This window comes from Poecilia reticulata, unplaced genomic scaffold (assembly GCF_000633615.1).
Source record: "Poecilia reticulata strain Guanapo unplaced genomic scaffold, Guppy_female_1.0+MT scaffold_243, whole genome shotgun sequence".
Taxonomy (NCBI): domain Eukaryota; kingdom Metazoa; phylum Chordata; class Actinopteri; order Cyprinodontiformes; family Poeciliidae; genus Poecilia; species Poecilia reticulata.
The window spans coordinates 105,815-127,747 of record NW_007615032.1 but is presented as its reverse complement, the minus strand read 5'-3'; the positions used below and the strand labels follow the sequence as shown (position 1 = coordinate 127,747).

Here is a 21,933-nt window from a genome sequence, read left to right as displayed (position 1 = left end):
TCTGACATACGCCGGATGCCGAGCAGCTGCATTCGCTTCCTGAATCACCAGTCCCTTAGGTACTGATAAATGTTTTTGGGGCAAGCTAGCTCAAATTAATTTGGGTCAAGAGGGATGTCTTCTTTCCAAAGATGTCAACTCCAGCATAGCCCAGAGCGGGTTGATTTTTTTTTTTCTTCTTTTTTTTTATGCTTTGGTGGATGAGCTTCAGTCAAACAAATGGTCGTTTTACTCAACAGCAGCCTGAGAAGTCGCTCAAAGCAACATCTTGCCTCTGAATTGAGGTCAGGGTATATATATATATATATATATATATATAAACCCTTCTCTGCCAGGTCTTGGGATTGTTATAACCAATACTGTTTAGCACCACTGGAGGATGCGTTCGAGCAAATCTGCGATACCATTAAGCCAACATTATGTTCCGAAACTTGCAGAGTGTAGCTTAACAAGAAAGATATGGATCGGACAAGATTAGGAACAAAGACACTTTGAATCCATGGATTAAGCTGCAGTGAAATACCCAAAGTATTCACAGAGCATACTTACAGTGATAACTCAGTAGGCTTCGCACAGCCTTCCTCTGCCTTTCTGCACCGTGTGAGCCAATATTACATACATAAGTCAAAGTCTGCCAAGGCCCCGGATTATTACTTAAAAATAGCGCGATGCTTTTAAGTGCTTAACATATTTATAGAGATCTCTGGATCTGCACACTCTTGTTTCCAGCACCAAAAGAAGCAAAGAGCAAAAATCACATCTAAGGCTGAGGATTAACCAGGATGCAGTCAGACACAAACACTCATCAATCGTACTGAGCAACCAGGAAGTAAACATGGTGGGTCCAGTTGCCTTGGAGAGATTAAGTAGATTTTTTTTTTCTCGCAGACTTTTGTCTGTAACTTCACCAGCAGACATGTAAAAGCCTGTGAAATATCTTTATAATGTTAATGATCTATTCTTTCATCTTGAAATAGAAGCTATTTGAAATACCCTTTTTGTTGGTTTCATTTGTTGGAAGGTTTTGAGATCCTTATTACTTCAGATAAATTATATGTTAATCCTATAGAAATGATTTGAACATTTGTTTTTGCCGACTATCTGAGGCATTACAATGATTTGTGAAGATTACAACATGACCAATTTTTTCATTTACGATAAACTCTTTGCTTTTGTTAGAATACAGTATTATCAGGCTCTCCAAAGTGCTATTGCTGACTTAAATATTGTTCCGACGTTTTAGCAGCAAACTAATTTTCAGCACGCAACGAAAGAAAACAATACATTCTTTCAAATAAATATTAAAATTGCTGTTTTTGCTAGCTCTAGGCAAACATAACCAGAGCTGGACATGATTAATTTGTGCTGTGAGGAATCTTTATTTTTAAAACCTGAACTTGAATAGCGACGTGCCGCTGTTTTCTCCTCTTTCCTCAGAGAGCGTGACAGAAGTGAGGACAAACATCTATGTGACAAGTTTTGGGCCGGTGTCGGACACAGACATGGTGAGTGTTTCATTCTTCTTGTTTCAACTGTGAATGGACAAATTAAAGAAAATTCCCGATTTAGCTTGTAATCACTTTCAAGTCAAAGTAGTTTGGATTGAAACAGCATCTGAAAAAACAAGGTTTTTTTAATGGTAATTTACTGGGCTTCACTTTAGTTTTCCTTCTCCAGTAATCAATGTCCGAGCTCATTGGTCAAAATATAAACTACGTATGAAAAAGCATATTTCTAAAACATGCTAATGCTGTGAAGTTTAAGGCTGTTTTCCCATCTCATAGTCCAGAAGATTTTATTCAACAGGGGACCAAAGTTGCAATATTTGTTACATTTTCAGCTGGTGCTGTTCGTTTTCACACTGCATCGTGTCAAACGATCCAGACCGTTTGAAAAACCTGTTCCTCTCCTCGCCTGTGGTGGCGCTGCACCAAGAACCCCTGAAGGAAATGACCAAAAAAAACTCTGAAGAAGAACACTGAGTGCAACTTAGTTCTTCACAAAATGTAAACAAAAGTGGAGTGGCGTTAGATTTTAGCGGTTGTAGGATTTCGCTTCTTTTTGGTAATAAAAAAAAAAAAAAACGAGCCGTTTTTTACGCTATCGCTAGACTCGCATGTTTGTTTAGGCTGCATTTACCCAGAATGCCACACGTTACAGTTTGCTTTCCTGCTTTCGGTTCAGTTGAACCGAACAGAGACCTGGGATTTAAGGCGAACCAGAGTTTCCTTCTTTGGTCTGCATCGCGGTGCGATTGCCCGTCCGCACTTCCCCAAACGAGACAGACTTTCTAGACCAACGAACTAAGAGTTTGATTAAAGCGGACTTGATGTTTGACAAAAAGTACCTCAAAAAGAAAAAACCTTTTCCCCTTCTTTTGCCGTTTCTTTTTCTTTTTTAATCTTTAAATGATGACAGTTGTGCTGCTGCATGTATAATAGAGTCAAAAGCTCCGTTCAAGCCAGCGCGGATGACCTCTGTTTAATCTTGGGACCTCCTGTAGCTTTTGACACATTTGATCATGCAGTTCTAATTGCCCACTGAGGGCTTCAGGTTGTTTCTTTTGCCTGCTTCTGAGCTGCTCTGTCAGCCTGAGTGACACAGCGAGATAGGAGCATTGTGGTTTCACTGCACAGCTCGTTCATGTACAGTGGTTCAACTCTTGGTTTCCTTGGAGCAGGTCATGTTCACGCTGTCAGACTGTGATTTCCACAAGCCAGGAAGGATCTCCTGAGGATCTCGCTGGCTTATGTTAACACCACTGTGGCTGTCTTTTTGTGTTATCRTTAAAATTGACCACATTTGCTTTATGCCAGCTTACGTAACGTTATGCTAGGGCAAAGTTGTTAGAAAATCTAGCTTAGCTGAGCTTCGCCACACTGAGTCAGTGCATCTATCTTACTCCATTCTGCGGATGCTTACATCATGCAGCCAGGTGATCTTCATTTCAAGACATCCACACCAGGTCAAGACCCCGTCTTCACTAACAGGCATGTTTCACAAAATGGAGACCTTCTGCTTTTCTGCTTTGTTTCCATTTCTCGTCCACACAAAGAGCTTTTCCACTCTCGGATTTGTAAAAATGCTTTCCAGAATGAAATTTAGTTTTTTTTTTTTTTTTAAGCGGCATTTGTAGACTGGAGATAAGGCGATAATTAAAAATAATGACACAGAGGCCCAATTTGCGCATACATACTGTTGTTCTCCGTGCTGGAGAGCTCAACAGCAGCAGAGCCGTTTTAATGGGTTACTCAACATCTGCTTCACTTCCTCCCGACTCTGTTTCTGTCAACTTGAAATGTAAACCAAATACTGTAAAGACTGGGAGAACAGGAGCAAATAAAACATGGCTATAGTTGAAGGAGGCACTCTATTCTTCTTTATGCTTTGTGTTTGAATAGTGCAGAACGAGACAGAGGCTTAGAACAATGACACTTTAGCATCAACTTCATTTGTCACAATGTTTGATCAGCAGCTCATCCAGGTGACAATTCAGAGACAATTACATACAGAAAATGTTACTCTCATGCTGCATTATGCAGATTCTCTGTCTGCGCCAATGAAGATTTACTCACCTCCACACTTGACTTTTGAACAGATGGCAAAATAGTTTGTTTGATAATAAAAATCTTAATTCCCAGAATGCCCGTGTATCCTCCTGGTAATGTCACTGAATCCTACACACTCCATCTCAGTAAACCTTCACTATACAAAATACGAGTTAATAAAAACATGCTTTAAGAACACGACCAGAAACATAGAAAACTAAAAACAGTGGGGGGGAAAAAAAGCTGTGGACAAAYAAAAGGAAAGTACAATGCAGCAGCAAAATACAGGATTTGACTTTCCAAAGAATTATGTTCATTTACTCATATTTAGATTTTTATGACATACGTTATTCAACACACCAAATTACATGGCAAAATTGAAAACAATACGACAATAGTAACATAGCTGTAAAAAAAAAAATTCTCTTACAGATTTCTTTATTTTTTATTTTACGTATTTTACTGTGGAATTTCTTTCCTGAAAGTGTCTTATAAATCTCTCTCTCTCTCAGAACTGATTTTTGAACAAATTACCTGGCTGGAGCATCTGTCCGGAATCAGGTAGCTCGTTGGAGTACACAACTTTACGACATCTTATTTATTCTACATATGACCTGCCACTGGATAACACTTAATCTGACAGGACACATTCCTTGCTGCTGTGATGTAGCACTTGGTGCACTCCTTACCTGTGTTCATGTATTAAATACAAACCATCTGTAAACTAAGCAATGATTGGTGGTAGCTTTTAATATTTGCACTTGACCAAGACAACAACTGGCATATTATTAGCAAATAATAAAGTAGTTATTTAGTACCGTATCTGAGGAATTTATTTATGTGGAAATCTGCAAACACTCCAGTTCTATCTTTCGGGATTCTCTCCTATAATAAAAAAAAAACTCTATCAGCTTATAATATTTTGGTTTTATTTATTCCCTCCTGAAAAATAACGTTGTAAAAAGACATTTACAATCCTCCTGCAGCATTTTTTGGCCACATCATACACATTCCTTACAGAAAAAGTAAACAACATCTAACTTAAAGTGAAACGGTGCTTCATCCAGGAGTGTTGTGTCATATTTTTATCTGTCCTCATTACAGGAATCCTCGGTTCGAGCCGCTGTGCAGACTCAATATGTGAAGCACTCTATTCCCAACTTGCTTTGTGAAAGGATGTTGGCTCACTTGCGTTATTTTAATAGACAGTCCTTTATCTTTTTCAGGACATATCACCTTTGGGGTCTCTCAAAGCTCAGTTATGGATCTAGTTTTTTATTTATTTATCTTTTCCACATGCTTCACTTGGCAGGAACATGAATCAAGTGGAAGCAGCTTGGGACACAGAGTCTCACTTGTGATAATGTTTTGGCCAGATAAAAAGATAGCGAGGTCGGTGCAGGTACATCCTGTCGGTCGTCAAAGGCAAAACAAGAACTGCACTCAAACGCACACGCACACACACACACGCACACGTCTGCTTTGTGATGTTTTTTTTATAAAGTAGGTGTTAAGGTGTCATTTCATCCCTTGTGTGCTAAACTAACTTAAGATTTAGTGTCATGCTTCTGTCTGCTCTCATTCCTTATAAATACCCTGCAATAGATATCAGTTTATGTATTGAAAGAAATATTTTTGGGGAAAATTGTTTTGAAGATTTTCACAGACTTTTACATTTTGTGCAACTTTCTAAGAAACATTTTACTAAGTTAATTAATGGCTGTGTATACGTTGATATTTTTGAAAATCCCACCACAAATTGTGCACATTGTTATATTTAAAATCCTTTATCATAATTTCATCATAATTACTCCACTCTGGGAAAACAACAGTTCAGACGCGTCATGTATTGATGTTTCCTTTTTAGCAGTTAAATCTCAGGCCGTTGCATGGGATTGCATGGCCTCTTGGGTCAGTTAAATAAGGGAAGGTAAGGCAAAGCCAGTGGTTATGCACTAAAAGTAGCACCAAAAAGTAGGTCTTAACCCTAAACGTGAAGAGACTTGAAACACTGACATCAGTAACTGTCTACGAACCAGTTGGTTTCCTTCGCAATAAGAGTTTTGCAGAGAATAATTTAAAAAGACTGCCGCACGAGTTGGATCACGTTTATTGCTGCATATCAGGGGGAAAAAAAAATAAAATCCGATGTGCCTAGAGGAAAAACCTCCTACTCAGAGCTGATAAAAGCATATCTACAGTGGGTCAGGGACGGGGCATGTTAATGTGTTTTCTAGATCAGGCTACATGAACGTGGACCAGTGCAGCGCCTGAGTAGGAAGCGGCACAGATTGCCGCTCTGTTCCGGGACGCAAAGGCTCTTTGTCGATCAGCTGAATGGAGAGAGAAAATGGCCAATCCAAACTGTATTTCAGAGGACGATCGGAGGCTTTTAGAAAGAGTGCATGCATATGTTATGCAAATTCGTTGCAATTCTGATTCGTGAAGATACACTGAAAATAAGCCCAGCCGCAGTACCAGAGGAGGGAAAGCGAGACAATTCGCAATATGGTGCAACGTGTTGTAGACGACAGAAGAGAGTTAGAGGAAAACTAAAGTCGAAAAAGGCGCACACATCAGATTTTAATGGTGATCCTTTCAGGAKTATTCATTGTGGCCCAAAGGATGGAGCTGGGGGATGTTGGCATCCCGGGAGTCATGCAGCTAGCGTGGCCTKTAAAAAAACTGCAGTGCTGGAAGAGAACATTAAAGCCGAGATGTTCCTAAACAGTGCACACTCTATACCCTCGGCGTGTCAAACTTTTATGTTGTGTACATCCAGTGGTTCAATTACCCCTCACTGTAACATCAAGTGTCCCAGAAATGTCTGCTCTTCTCTCAGCCCTGGGGCCTCTCATYGAGTCTTCACTCCGGCTTCAATATACCACGTCTTCCTTTAGTGTCCCACATTGCAAACAGGAGCTACGTTTTACTTATTTGGCTTTCTTGGACAAAAACGTCCACATTTTTACACCTACATCTCACTCTTTGGTAAAGAAAAAACAAAAAGCTGAACGTGTTTCTCTTCATTGTCTGTAAGCCTGCAGAGTCGTGTCTCATTCGCATGCGTGCAGCGTCGCAGCGCATGCACCTGTCTCMCGGTGGGYTTTGACAGGCCTGCGCTGATATGAAGCGGTTCAGGTTGTCACGTGTGCTGCACTGCAGCTTGTTTTGACAAGATGTCAGCGATGGCCTGATCTCCCCGGGTGTGCGCGACGTTTTCTGGGTGCAGACACTCCCTGGGGAATGAGACGCTCACGACACGTTTRTGTGGCCAAAAATCGGGATCCCCGCTTCGCTACAGGTGTTTGCTGAGAAGATGGATATTTGTGCAACTTGCATTTGGAGGTGGACTCCAGGTTTCCGTATTAATCGTGTTGTCCTTGTTCAAAGGCTGGTAAGACCAATTGCACCTTTTCCCATACAATACACAAGTTAATGTAGGGCTGGATTTGTTTAGTTTTTATCATCCACAATGGAAGTAATAGTTTCCTCCGATGTCTGAGTGTGATTTATGTGCGATTACAAAGAAGTTGAAAGCGGAGTTGTTTCTGGAAAACTGCAGMTAATGGGACTAATAGGACTTCATGCGCAGTCACTGAGTAGCCAAGACGTTAACTTCAAATTATGCCTTACAGACTTAATAAATATAAAACAATGAAACAAGACATGAAGTTTACTGTTCATATGTTTCATTGTTAAGGAAACAATGAAACAAATTTTTCTTCCAAATGTGTAGGAGAAACTGTGAGATTGGTCACCATTTAGATTTTAACCAGTTTGGAAAACTAAAGTCTTCCCTTTACTCTTAAAATTGTAAATCTACAGATTCCCACTGGGCAAGTGGGTTTTAACCAATCACATTCAGGTCAGAGATTGAAGGCTAAGCAATTATGGAGAAGAGATAATCCAGGAGTAATTGACTTCAGMAAATGTGTTCTTCGAGGTCCTACTTCAAACCTATGCTGAACCTTAATATATAATTATGGTCACCATTATCAAACGGATTGTTAAAACGATTGCTTTCTAAGTGACATAAAATAAAGTGAGACATTATTTTTGTCATAAAGCAAGAGAATGTATGAACAGGTTTGTCTTGGGTTGGCCAAGAGAAAAACCACTTCTCCATAGAAAAGGATTATTTTATCGGGACCCAGGACAGTTTGCAAAGAGGAATCAGAGGGAACAACATGGATCACAACATTACCTCATAAGCATATTGAGCCAACATGGTGGCGGAGGGACGACGATCTTGACCGATTTGAACTACCAGGCCGGGAGAGCGTTTAGGTCCAACATAAACTCACCTTTCAAATGTGAGTCTACAAGCTAATGAAGCGTGAGGTATGCTTGCACAAGGCTCTAAAAATTCTACGTTAAGTTTTAAAATAAATAATGACTGTGTGGGTCAAACAGAAAGCCTGGAAACATCCAGATGAGCTTTGGTATGTCTGGAGAAACAAAACCTAAACTTTAACCTTCATCTTTACCAGAACAGACGAGGAGTAGAAATGTGCTGAGTGGTGCACCGTCTACGTTTGACACCAGGCTGGACGGTTTGACCGCAGCTGAAAACACCAAACAGGGACTCCACTTTGTGTTAGCCGAGACCTGGTAGGACACAGAAACCAAGCAGGTAATCAGCAGGCAGTGGACTGGCTGCACTGATGGATTATTTGGTCCATTAACTCTGAGAATGTGAGTTTTCCAAGTCAATAGGAGTCATGTTTTTCCGTTGTGCCGATTCTTTATGATGCCCTGGAAGTTATGCACTTCTGTTTGCGCTCCTAAAATATAACACCGCCTGCGTTAATTGTTTAAATCATACATCCAGAAATTGTCACACTGGCGTCTCTTAGACATCTTTTTTTTTTTTTATTACTGTGAGCACATCTCTACTGTTTAGCACACATTTCTAAATAAGTCTAGAAATATTTGTTTGACATTCGATCCATTTTCTCCTACAACTCAACATGTAAGCGCTTGGTGTGCTYGTGTATAATAGTCCCAAGAGATAATTAATTTGATTATATTTCTGTTGCTTGCCTATAGGTCTTCCTTTCTGTTCGTTGGCTTTTTGCTCTTCTGTATTTTAACCTCCCTCCTGCACGCCGATCGCTCTGCTCTTGAATAAGAGCTGAACTAAATAAGATCCGAGGCACAAATCTGAAACGTCTCATTTTCTGGCCAATGAGGCTGATCACTAAACTATGTCTACCTTAAAAGCCGTTCACTTAGGATGAGTATYGGATCAGTGTAGGTTCAAACGCTTTCTTCCTTTCTCTGGAAAGATTTTGATAGCTCTAACTATATCACGTTAAACCAATGTCCCCTACTTTATTATCCGTGTGTTTAAGGTTTGTTCATTTTTTAATTTTTTTCTGCCAGAGGAAGAAAAAGAGTTGARCTGTGAAGTCATTTTTTACACATGCAGGGTTTTTACAATTGGCTGGCAGGTATAATCTGGATTTTTGGCGGTGGAGGCTGAAAAGCTCATTATCTGACAACCACACTTTAATGCTGAAGGAAGATTATGGGAGAAAAGGTCAAAAGTAATTTGCTAGGTAAGAAAACGTGAAAGACAAATGGAAACGGTCAAAGTGGAAGAAAAGTTTTAGGGAGAAGAATAACCAAATATATTTATATAAATGTTTAAACATATATTTTCCGCCGTTTCTCATTCTTTTAATGGTCTTTTCTTAATTTGTGACTCATTACAAATTCAAAACGTCACCATTCTATAGTGAGCTTTTACATTTTCTTSAACATTTTACACGCGGACGCATCGCGCGTGACGTGAAATTGATAAACAAGCTCGAACCTCGGAGCGCCGGGATGCATGCGAATATAATTGAAGCTGGTGTGGGATTCACAGCTCGCTGCAAATCTCACACAGGTTGCTCTCCCAGCAGGGAAAAGGCGAACGGCGCACGAGAAGTGGAGCGAGGGAGGATGATTTACAACCGGGGGAATAAGGAGGAGTCGTAATTAAAACATTGATCAGGTCTGACTGATGATTGCAATACCCAGAGCGCGAAACCCGGCAGAGCCAGGTCCAATAGACGTGCAACCTCCCCCGAAGTGACGCGTGTCATTACCGTGCATTCGAGCCGCAGTGTTAGCCCTGGCCTGCTGTGTGCAGATACAAACAAGGCGTCGTTTGTCACCCAAACCGTTTGAGTGGAAAAACAGCTGGTAAGTTTCTTTTCCTCCACCTTAATAAGTCGTCAAAAGCGACACATCAACTCTGCCAGATGTAAAATAAGAGAATGATGAATAAAAAAAGAATTGCTCCTAAACGTCAGCGGGTTCAAAAACAGATTCCAAAAGAAAACAAGCTAGGACTTTGGTGCATAATTTGAAACATTTAGAAAAAARAAAAAAAAAGCTGTGGGAACAACGTTCAGATCTACAGAGAGCGTTAAAGCAAAGTGAGTTGGTGGCGTTTCTGAGACGAGATGTAGCAGTTAAACTTCATGAACTCCTTTACTCCAGATAAAAAGCTCCTTTAATATTCTATCAGACACAACCTTCCTGCCGTAATCGGCCGCTGTCATTTGCAGACTCATTTGGTTGGAGTCTGCTGTACATCCTACCTTAACTGCCATCTTATCAGGCCTTTCTGTCGTTTTCATCATTTCCTTTCATCCTCATTAGTTTCGGCCTCGCCACCAGCGGCCACTCTCCAGCTTCGACCAGTATCTAGAAGGGAAACGTTTATAGATGTGTGATATTCACATCTTTTTCCTTTGATTTTTAATTTCTTTTTTTCCCCATCTGCGCTTTGCTTTTTTTCTTTTTTTCTTTTTCATGCAGAACGCTGCGATAACGGTCCAGCGGCTTCTGCGGACAGGGCTCAGAGATTAATCCCAACTTGCAGACATGAAGGGCCTGTTTTGTTCAGACTACAGATTTATACTTCACTGTGATACGTCCTGGAGAATGACTGCAGGCCTTTTTCTTGTGCTTCAGTAAATTTTTGGTTGACGTACGGACGACAGTAGACAGCTTGTAGAAGACGGCTGACTCCACAGCTGGACATATATCCTCTTGTCCACAGGATGTAGAAAAAGAACGGCCTCCCTTTGGGGAAAAAAAACAAACAAACTCCATTATATCTCATGAGGTCAAAAGTTAGACTGAGGGTTAGAGCTGCACCTCTGTATTGACCTGCTAATGTTTACCATGAAAATCACGGATTGGATCATTTGCAGCCAGTACGCACGCAGTGCCTGCAACCACAAGYACAAGACGGCTGKGTTTTTGTTTTTGACCGACTCAACGGCCATGTTGCTAATTCCAACAGGAGATGAGCTCCAGCTAACATCCTTTTGTCCAGATGACAAAGCAGTAAATCTAATGTGAGATATTCTGCGGTAAACGTCTGATTTAAAAGCCAATGTCACTGTACAAGTCGTCCAGCCTGAATGCAGACTGGAACTTCTTCACTGACATCGTTTTGTTGTTTGTTTTTTTTTAAACAGCCCAGTCCTTTGTGGGCGTCGCCTTTACCGAGAGCTGCTTGATGTCTGACACCTAAAACATCCTCCAGTCAAGAGAAAAGCAATATTGTTCCACTGTATGTTTTGTTATTATTCATTTCAGCTCATTAACCTGCCCACTGTTAATGTGAGYGTCGTATTCTAATTAAATGAGAATCGTTTGAAGTGTTTTGTTTGTATGCAGTGACTAAAGAAGCTGGGATCATGATGCTGCATATAAAGGGAATGAATCAGGGAGTCATTTTCATGCTAAATGAAATTAGGGTTGAAGTTCTGAACAAACAGGTGTTACTGCCGAGCTACGCATCATAAAAGTCATTAAAAACAAACGTGTTGTTATTGCATTCAGGGTATAAATCATATTCTGTCAGATGAAACCTGGCTGACTCGGTAGCYTATGGATGAACATATAGCGTATATTATTTATCTTCTGTATTTTTTACTTTGCTGGTTTCTAAATGTAAAAGCTACTAATCTCCTTCATCCGTCATAATTAACTGATAATCAGTGATATGAAAACATTATGCCCCTGTGCAATATTCTCCTGTTATTCTTTTTTTTTTGTCATTTTAAATCATGTAAGTAGTTTTATTACTACAGTTAGCATAGATATGTAGTTAAATTAAGGAACAAAAGATTCCCAAACCAAACTGGCTCTACGCGAAAGTACAATTAACAAATCACTCTCARGTTTGTTTAATCACAAAATCACCTAAATAAAAACCTGTCTGACAGCTAAACAAGGCTAWACAACTTCCAGAACAGATGAGAAAATTAAGCWAAAACATCTCAGAGTGTGGAAAAGGTTACAGATGCTTTGGGCTTTTAAGACGGCAGTAAACCGTAACGAATCCTTATCCTCAAACGGAGAAGYGKAGAGCAGCGGAGAGCCTTCCCAGGAGTGACCGGCCTGCAAAAATTACTCACCCGCAACAACTTCTGAAGATCTCATCTACCTCAGTTAAAGTCAGTGTTCATATTTCACCAATAAGAAACAGACTGGATGAAAAACTTGCATCAAGAGGATCGTTTTAAGGTTAAAAAAAAAATCCTCTGCTGAGCAAAGAGGAGGCATCTTGATGATGATGTGGCTGCAGAATAAAAGAACTGTGGAAAAGAAAAGTGGTGGATGAAAATTTGTTTTTCACTAATTATTGCCGGTTACTGCGAACACTTCATGTCAGACGTTGGTGTCAAAGGTGGTACAAGCACKTGCGAAATTTCCCTTTTTTTTCTTTAATGCAGGGAATTATTATATGTCTGACATACAAAAAAACGAAGACATCTCTGAAGGGTTAAATAGGTTCAAGGCGCTGTAAACGTATCACGCCGGTAAAGAAGGGAAGATTTTTCTCTTCTTAAATGCAGCCTAGAATACCGACGTTTACGGGAGCGAATCCATTCCCGATTTTCTTTCCTGTAAAAGAAGAGAGATTTAAAAATTACGGCGGGATGGAAGGCTCCCGCCGTCTCCTCCGTCAAGGGGAAATCAATCACTCGGTCCCTGCAGAACACCAGCTGGCATCTGAACCGGCTGTGCCATTTGGCCCTGTGGAGATTGGCTACATTTTTCCTCATTCCTGCCTTTCAATCTTTAAATTATGTCTCGGTGCTTACAGGAGATTTTTTTGACCACGGGGGACAAAGCAAATAATGGCTTCGTCCTCGTCAAAATACATTTCTTTTATGTTTATTCACCAGCAGCCATTTCGCGGGAAATGAGCAGCATGAGAATCCCCGTGGTTACAGGAAATTACCTTGTCTCGCTGGAAAGTTTTGGTCAAATTGTTCTGCGCAGATCAGAAAGCAATCAAGCGTTTTTAATTATTATTTTATTATTATCTCAGCCTGTGTTAATTCTTTATCTTCTGYACGGAACATGACTWAGCAAAGAATAAAGAGCGTAGCTTGGTTTCATTTCTGGATTTGTTTGAGCGTCTTAGAGATTTGTGTGTTTACAACAGAATTAAGCTGAAAAATCCAAGACAAACAGATGGAGGTAGTAAGGGGGGGGGGGGGAATTTAAAAAATGTTTGTCACCTTCTTGTTTGTTTGTTTCAGTGACGCTCTCTGTAGACTTTTATAAACGGGCTTCTGATGCAGTCTGTCTGGTTGTGCTCTGGGTTGTCAAGCCGTCAGGAGGTCATTCGAATCAATTAGCGTTGTTTAGAGGAGCCCCCGTTGATGTGTTGAGTGGAAGTGGCACGCCCCTCCTGCTGTGCATGATTACKTCCTGTCGTTAAAGCCATTCAGAAATTAATTTATTAGATTTTTCACCAAGGGGGTAGACGATTGCTTTYTGCGCRCTGTGAAGTTTGCTACTGTTGCGAGTTAAAATTAGAAGAAATGCTCAGATAATTAGAGAGAAACAAGTGTGGAGCTTTTCTGGATGGTTAATAATGCGTCCTGTTGCACGGGACGGARAACGTTTGCCTCCAGCTTGTTATGTTGAAACAATCGGTCCGAGCTGCACAAAGCTTTTTATTAGGCCACTAAGCCTTTGTAATTAATATGAAATAAATTTACGACTGCTGACTTCTTCTTGCGGTTTCTCTTCATAATCTTGTTTTCCATGCAGGCAGCAGTAAAGATATTTTGTTGTGCAAGTCTTCAAGTAATCAATCAGTTGTKTCTCTTTGTAATGTACTTCTCCGCAGTATGTCGTTATGAAAGCAAAGTTAATGAAGCAGTTTAGTTTTCGCAAATCCAAAACCGTGTTTTAGAGAACTTAATCAGTGCCTAATATTACAGTCCATATGATATGGTAATTTTATGCCAGACGAGCACTAAAAAGGGTGTTTATTTATGTCTCTGGCTTTACAATAAAGTCAATCTATATGTGTGGCTCGTCTCAGCGACAAGGCAGTTCAAAGTGCAAAGCATTACATCACAGTGGGAAAATAAAGAGAAGTAATAAAAAGCTACAATCCAGACTAGAAATAATCGACGTTCCAGTTGTTATTAATCGAAGGCAAACCCCGAACAAAAGGGCGTCGATTTAAAAGTTGATTTTAACCCTAACCCTTAGTCCTCAACGYAGCTGTCGCAGGTTCGATTCCCGGCCTTRGCGACCTTTGCTGCATGTCTTCCACCTTCTCTCATTACTCACTTTCCTGTCAATTAACTATCAAATAAAGGCCACTAGAGCCAAAAAAATCTTTTTAAAAAAAGTAAAACAAATTGCCATCCCAACATAAGCATAATGACCAGCTGAAAGAACTACATGCCACTGAACACACGATGCCGTAGGCCCAGTCCATTCTAGTCAAAGTGTAATTTAGCCTTAATTACACTGTGGTTTAACTGGTCCATGTAATTGCGGTAATCAGTTTTATACTCCAGCTCTGTAGACGTTTCTCTTAACTATTTTGTTTCCAATGTCCTCCCCGTAGGAGTACACCATTGATGTCTTCTTCCGTCAAAGCTGGAGGGACGAGAGGCTCAAGTTTGATGGTCCAATGCAAGTTTTGCCGCTTAACAACCTGCTGGCCAGTAAGATCTGGACGCCCGATACCTTCTTTCACAACGGGAAGAAATCTGTGGCCCACAACATGACAACTCCGAACAAACTGCTACGACTAGTTGACAACGGCACGCTTCTCTACACGATGAGGTGAGACTGTGTGTTTAAACGTCGGTGTGAAGGTGGACAGATGGATGGAAACTGTCTGTGTTTATAAGTGCGTCTAGTCCGGGTGTTTATTTTTGAGAATGTTGATTAGGGATGGAGACYATGAACTTCAAATTCTCTCAAAATGTTCTGGTATTTGTTGCAATAAAGATTTTTTAAAAAATCAGTCTTTTTGTTTAAAAATCTATAACTGCGTACAAGTCAGAGYAAATGATCTCTAAAAATAATTTGTTGTCATAAGTCTATTTGAATACTGAACTGTAAACCACAAAATCACTTATTACAATTTAAAAACAGAGACGACATCTGATTCTTCTYAATATCTCTATTTATAAAGACCTTGAATAAATTTCCTCATTATCCCTCTGAGCTGCAAAATATATTAATCATGACCATCATAACAGTATCAGCGTGTGTAATACTGCAATCACAAAGGACATCTTGGGATGAATACTTGGCAGGATGCTTCACTTTAAAAGCCGTACATGCAAATATTGTAGACGACGTTGAATTTGACTTGTTGGATGAACTTTCCCTGTCGGCCACACTTGGTGATTTGTGGTGACGATGGTGGACCCAAAAGCAGAGCAGCGTTGAATATTTTAATGAAAAACAAAGAACAAACTTAGAAAGATCACAGTGAGCAAAAGCAGAAAAGCACAGCAGGGCATTAACATGGAAGCATCAGGGAGATAACAGGAGGAACCAGCAAGGAGTGACTGAGAAGGAGTTGCATATAAACTGGGGAGGTTGATTACTGAACGAGCAACAGATGACTGATTAGAAACGAGCTGCAGGTGTGAGGGGGGAAAGAGAGAGAAAATACAAACTGGGTGACTAGAACTAATAAAACTAAAGTAACTAAAGGACTAAACTAAGATAAAACAAAAACGAAGCTGGTCTAATAAAAGACACTAAAGAACACAGAATAATAATGAAATCAAACCACAAAACAACCCAGATCCTGACAACTTGATGTACATTTTATGTTGCTACGATGGCAAAGAGAAAAAAACTCTCACTAGTCATATCTCTAAAGGGGAATTAGAGCAGAGTAGCATGGTTTTATTTTCAGCCATTTTGGTTAAAAGTACTTGTAAACTCAGTATAGTGCAGCCTAATTCAAGCACATACAGAAGGATGTTGTCTGTGTCGGTGTGTGTGCGTGCGTGCGTGCATGTGTGTGTGTGTTTCTCGGAAGCCTCACACACACAGACACACACACACACAGACACTGCAACGATAAACATCTGACGCCGCCAGTGTTTTGTTTGCGGTGGAAAATGAAGCAGGGAACACCCGTACCGAGTAGAACCGAACCAGAAAGAATTAATTGATATAATCTAATCCTACCGTTTGATCTGTGAGGCAACTTTCCATGAGACCGTCTAGAAGAAATGGTTCTTATGGCGCTCACTGTTATCCCTTTGTTCTCTATTAAGTTTCCGATTAGATGAGTTTCATTCTGTGATCTAACTTGTGTGTTTTGATTCTGAAAAAAAAGACAAAAAAACAAGTATTGATATGGTTTGATAATCAAGTGATGAAGCAAAGTTTGATAAAATGTTAAAGGACATAAATTAATTAATCTTATTTTGATGCAAGACAGTGGTCCAATTAATAAGAATAACACCCAGAATGCATCCTGTCATTATTTTTGATCAAGTCAAAGAAAAGATTAACAACTTCTCAGAAAACTTCTGTTATCAGCTTCTGTCAGAATAAGAGAACAAGCCAAAGTTTTGTCACCGCCAGAGTATGGGRTTTTTCATTTACACAGTCTGCTCCATGCTRGCAGCATTTGACCTAATAGATAACAACAAGGTAGAAATCCAGGTCAAGTTTTAGAAGTTTTATTGTATGAAAATTGGGTGTACTTTCTTTTCACTGCGACATATTCTGGACTACTGATATTTTTCGCCCTTTTTCTCCATCTTCTACTACTGAACAATGAAAAGAGACAATAGCAGAAAACCAGCACCTACTTACTGAAGGTCTGAAGAACATCTCTGCTCCATCCGTTTCCTCTGTTWCTTGGCTCACTGACGGATAATACTGTACATGGGAGGCAGACATGCATCGGATGGATGGAGAACTGGAAACTCAATGGCCTAGAACATTACTAGCAAAAAACATCTTTGGACTTTTTCTACTTTCCTCTTTTAACCACTTAAAACCTCCTGCTGCGTTCAGGTTCACAATAAAACAAAAATTAAGTTAACTTCAAAAATTACTAAGCATTATATATTCTAGTGTGTTCAACTTTTAACAATAACAGTAATGGAAATAAATGAGCCTTCAATCTGTGTTTATGTAAATAAGTGAAAAATGCTCGTATGCTTTTTATATATATTGTATAATTTTTTTCACACACTTAGCTTTGTAAAGTTTTTTATTTGTTAAAAAAAAAGAAAACAACATGTTTTATAGTAAAATAAGATACAAATTATTTCCCAGATAAAGTCTCAAAWGTCTGCACACTCCTGGAGAAACTTAAAGTTACCTAACATCTCCAAACTTTTTCCAACAGGAAATTGAAATGTATCTAAATGTGYWTTGATTGAAAAACAACAACAAAAACTTTCAGGGTTGAAATAAAAAGTAAACAAATATAAAATCTGCAGTGTTGTAGCTGCATGAGTTTGTACACACTTTGGTATTTCATAACATTGTTCTCATTGTTTTTGGTATTTRAGTTGGAGTGTACTGAATGAAAATAAAATGGCGCAACAATGAGAAAAGTTTCTTTTTCTTTTACTCATAATTGAATAAAACTGGAAAAAGTTGAATGCATGTCAGATTTAGTATCACATACTGGATTATTTTTTTTTAGAGGGATGAAAAGATTGATATCGGTCGCATTTGTGCAAAAAACAAAACAAAAAACTGCGGATTTGCTTAGCATTTCCCTGCTGTGTGATTGTAACCTATCTGTGCTAAGCTACTGCTAAATCACACATTTTCCCCCAGGGCTCTTCATTTTGCTCATCGCTGGATTTTGTTGGTGCAGATCGGTTTGTCAGATAATAACACTTGGATTTTGTTGTTTATACACTCAAAGAGGATTTACCTGCTGCAACCCAAACCCAACAGAGCCCGTACACATCGCAAATCCCCGTTTAACCCCGGTGTGCAACACTCCAAAGTAGAGACTCGTATCACTTTTTGCTCAAGGCGCAGGTACCGTATTAGGCTTTAGAATGCAAATCCATCTTATATGAAATGTGGAGTGCTTTGACTTGGCACTTGGTGTTGATTGGCACTTCTCACTACACAACCGCTTAAATCCAGTTAATCAGCACGTCTGCAGCGACTCGGAAGGCCTCGGCTTTGCTGGCTGGCGTCGTCGTTTCTGAATGGAGGGGAGCCGCTATTGTCTGCCGGAGCTGCTGCTGCCGCAGTCTTATTTTTCAGAGAGCATTTATCACTCACTGTCAGCTCGCAACAGTACAACTCCGACTGCGGTTCCCCTCGACAACTTTGTCCCCGAGAGCAAATGTGAATTTATGAATAAATTAAATCGTCTTCGCTAACACAAACAGGCGCGATTGCGGTTAAAATAAATTAATAAACGAGATGTAAATGAGTGGCAACGAGCTAAATTCAGCGYCTTATGAATACCAACACAACTTACATGGGAACACTGTGTTGCAAATACGATCATGCGGCTTTTTAGCATTTTTTGTCATGTTACGCACACGCACTCCGGTGTATTTGATTCAGATTTTTATGTAATAGACCAACACAAGTTTCTTCATATGTGGAAATATTGAGTKGCATTCAAACCCCATTAATAAATTTTTAAAACCGCCATCTTTTTTTTTTTTCCAATTGTAGCAGCAAAGGCCTAAGGGTTTGCATGTCAGCTRAAGTTCTGTCGGATTGAAGAGAGGGTGCCTTTCTCTGGTCTTCCCATGCAGTCTCGGTTGGAGKGAGGTCTGAACTTTGACTGAGCCACTCCGCTTTTATTTAAACCATCTTGCTGCAGCTCTGCTTGCGTGTGCTGGGACGCTGAAGCTCTTCTGCAATCTCAAGTCTTTCGCAGTCTTCAACCTTTACGACCTAAATTTMAAATCTCCGCAGTTAATTGTACGCAGTTCTTTAAATGTCCTGTGAGTAAATATATATTTGCCCATTTATCCATAACAACTGRRACGTTTAATATCTAGCAAGTACCATCTATTAAAAGCGCCCCTCAGATTTATTTCACTCCCTGCTATGAAATTACTGTAATAACCCGATATTGGCTGGAAAGCGAAACGTCTCCCTTTTCAGAAACCATTGAAATTTTTCAGATAGCGCAAAGTGTGGCGGATTTACGGCACTGCAAATCTGGCTGGATTGCCAGCGCTCCGTTTGGTCTGGAAGGGTTAAACAGTTTCGTCTAAGGATTTACMTGTRTGGCRCGTTGGACCGTTGCACCATGCCGCATTATTACAGTCATGGATGGACACACCAAAGGGAAGGCCTGGGCAGAGGTGGCAAAGTAAAGTCCCACTATTGCCCCAGCCTCTGTGTCCCTGTCTGTTCAGCTGGAACTGGTGGTGCTGGGATTATCCTGGGAACTGTGGCAGTTTCCCCAGTGGAGGGTTTTCAGCATGATGGGTTCTTGGCTGGAGACCTACGGTTCTCTGGGCTTCGTCAGGCTGACTGTGGGTCACAGAGACCAGACTGAGCTCTGATGGGGATTCCTCCCTACTGGCCTTCCAGGGTCTTCCTCACATGGAGGGATTGCCCTTGTCTGACGAGGTAAATGTGGAAATATTCAAGGGTGATGATGAATAAATCCACAAGGCACCGAATTAGACGTCCGAGAGGTACTTTGTTGAATTTCTGTACGACGACGACGACCCAAAGAGTTCCAGCTGTAAACTCACTGCTGCGTAGCTGCACAAGCAAGATTATTAAAAAAAAAAAGTCAAATGTGGAAAACGCAAGTGAGTGGTCTGTCTGTCTGTCTTATCAAAGGTATTGTACAGAAGAATATTCTTACAGACGAGTCAATCCGCCTTGACTGTCATGATTAATTACAGAGGATTAATGCGCTGAAGGGCATTGTGTTGTGCATGTTTGTGTTCTCTAAATTTAATTTGAAGGTTTGAGGCAAGCACACCCAGACGTCCGTCAGATGCGCTGCACCCGACACCTTGAAGAAAGTTAAAACCAGACGTCGGCAGAAGCTGTTCGCTGCTACGTTTTGCTTAAGGAGCAGCTGTGATCTCAACGAGCCTCTCTGAGCGCGCTGGGGCTGTTCCTTTTAGTACCTTTGCGTGAAGTTGTGTTTCMCAGAGATCTCGCTTCTTTGTTTGCGATCAAAGTGACTCAGGCGTTGCCACCACCTTTGTTTCTGGGAGAATATGAGTTGCGATCAGGCGCAGGATGAATGGCRTCAATTAGACGCTGATGTTAAGAGCTGGACGATATGCAACGGTGCGATTCTTTCTTCTGATTTATGCTCTGTCGAGTTAATTTGGGGGCGGAGGAGGGTTAGTTATTGAGACGCTTATCAGCGAGCGAGGTAGCGCCAGATAGCAACCAGCGGGGCGGGAGGAAAATTGAGGCCACGGGGTTGTTGTTAAGGCAACACGGGGATCTAATGAGAAACACAAAGTTTGCAGTAAAGGTGGAAGTTCTTTATCTCAGGCCACAATAAACTTCACGTGCGGAACAATGTGCCGCAGTAAACCCGCTGAATTAACCTCCTCATCGCCTGACTTGTTTCATTAACTCCCACAAAGAAATTAAAAATTCATCTGTTCACGTATAAAAATTAAACAAGCAAAGCAATTCGCACTGAATCCTTACGGTGCAAAACGTTTCCTCCCAAACGGTGCCGGCCGGCATGGTTAAGGAATAAGAAATGTGCTTATGCGCAGCATTTACTCACACTGTAATTTCTTACAGTCCTTTTTTTTTTTTTTTCTCAAGTAACCCAATCCTGAGTTGATGCATGGACTACAAATGCTGTAACTCAGTTAGAATAACCTAATTCCGGGTCCATTTATGGGCAACCCAGTCAGCTGAGGAATGGTTTTATGAGTYTCTGAATCACTTGGATTTGATTTGTGATTAAACATTCATGAATAAGACGATATGAGCCGTTTCTCTGTTTGCTTATGGGGCGTTTTGAGGCTCGGACTTTGACGCTCCTCTTTCGGCCGGGGGACTTCGTGCCACAATATCCGTCCGTCCGAAAAGTGAAAGCTCTTGTGACGCGCAGCGGGGGGAAAGAAGTGTATGATCGTGTTTGTTTAATGTGTCGTGGGAGAGCGGGCTGAGACCCCAGTGAGTGAAAACCTGGTCAAGAATCACAGGAAACGTCTGAAACCTGCAACTAATTGTTAATTGATTATTAAAAGACAATCAAACCCTGTTTTTTTATTATTATTTGTATTTCTAGACACTGCGTCTCAACTGCAATATCCTCCTTGTATCAAACGCTTGCTTTCCCCGCTGCGTTTGCAGCTGTGGGCTTTCCACTGTTTTTGCAGGGTTTGCCTGATCCACCCTGCCGGTGGGTGTGTATAACGTGTCTCTGCTCTTTCAGGTTGACCATCCACGCAGAGTGCCCCATGCACCTGGAGGACTTCCCGATGGACGCGCACGCCTGTCCTTTGAAGTTTGGAAGTTGTAAGTCAGCCCCACGTGTTCGAGTCCAGAGCTGAGTGGAGAGAGAGAGAGAGAGAGAGAGAGAGAGAGAGAGAGAGAGAGAACATCACAGCAAACAGACAGACGTTATTGTCCTCAGGAGATATCGATTACCTTTTGCTACTCAGAACTGTTTGCATAACAAACTACTTCGAGCCACTGCTGTTTGTAATGAACRATATGCTGTGAGGAGCTGGAAAAATAGCCATGTGTTTAACCCGAGCMGCCGCTGCAGAGCCAAAGGTTTACTACATAAGGACCGAGATTTAAACGCCATTAAAGAGGGAATATTACTCTGATGCATAATAGAGTTAAAGTGCCTGGGCAGACATTAGCCAAGCAGCAAGCAGCTTATTCCAGATATATCTTTACCGTAGAGCAGACGTCAGGCTTTATTGTAGTTCAGCACAGCAATAGAAGAGGTGGATTAATGTCAACGCGCACTCAGGGCATCGGTCCACCGAAAAGTCTGCAGGTGGAATTTCAGAGCAAAAAATTCGCCGTAAACCTGTTCAAATCGCCGTCTGGCAGCGTGTTGGATTCATAAACACATACATGTGCCGCTGCAAATCAAGACTGGAGTCACAGCAGCAGGTCTGCACGG

General features: G+C 40.8%; 1 protein-coding gene across 2 annotated transcripts in view; it reads left to right on the top strand.

Annotated features, from left to right (window-relative positions):
* The window catches only part of gabra3 (gamma-aminobutyric acid type A receptor subunit alpha3), a 127,990-nt gene that overhangs the window by 83,289 nt on the left and 22,768 nt on the right, over window positions 1–21,933 (top strand). For both annotated transcript variants that reach the window (XM_017303332.1, XM_017303331.1), the window contains exons 3-5: window positions 1,438–1,505; window positions 14,443–14,663; window positions 21,229–21,311. In XM_017303332.1, the coding sequence (XP_017158821.1) occupies window positions 1,438–1,505; window positions 14,443–14,663; window positions 21,229–21,311 (372 nt within the window). The remainder of the gene's footprint in view (window positions 1–1,437; window positions 1,506–14,442; window positions 14,664–21,228; window positions 21,312–21,933) is intronic.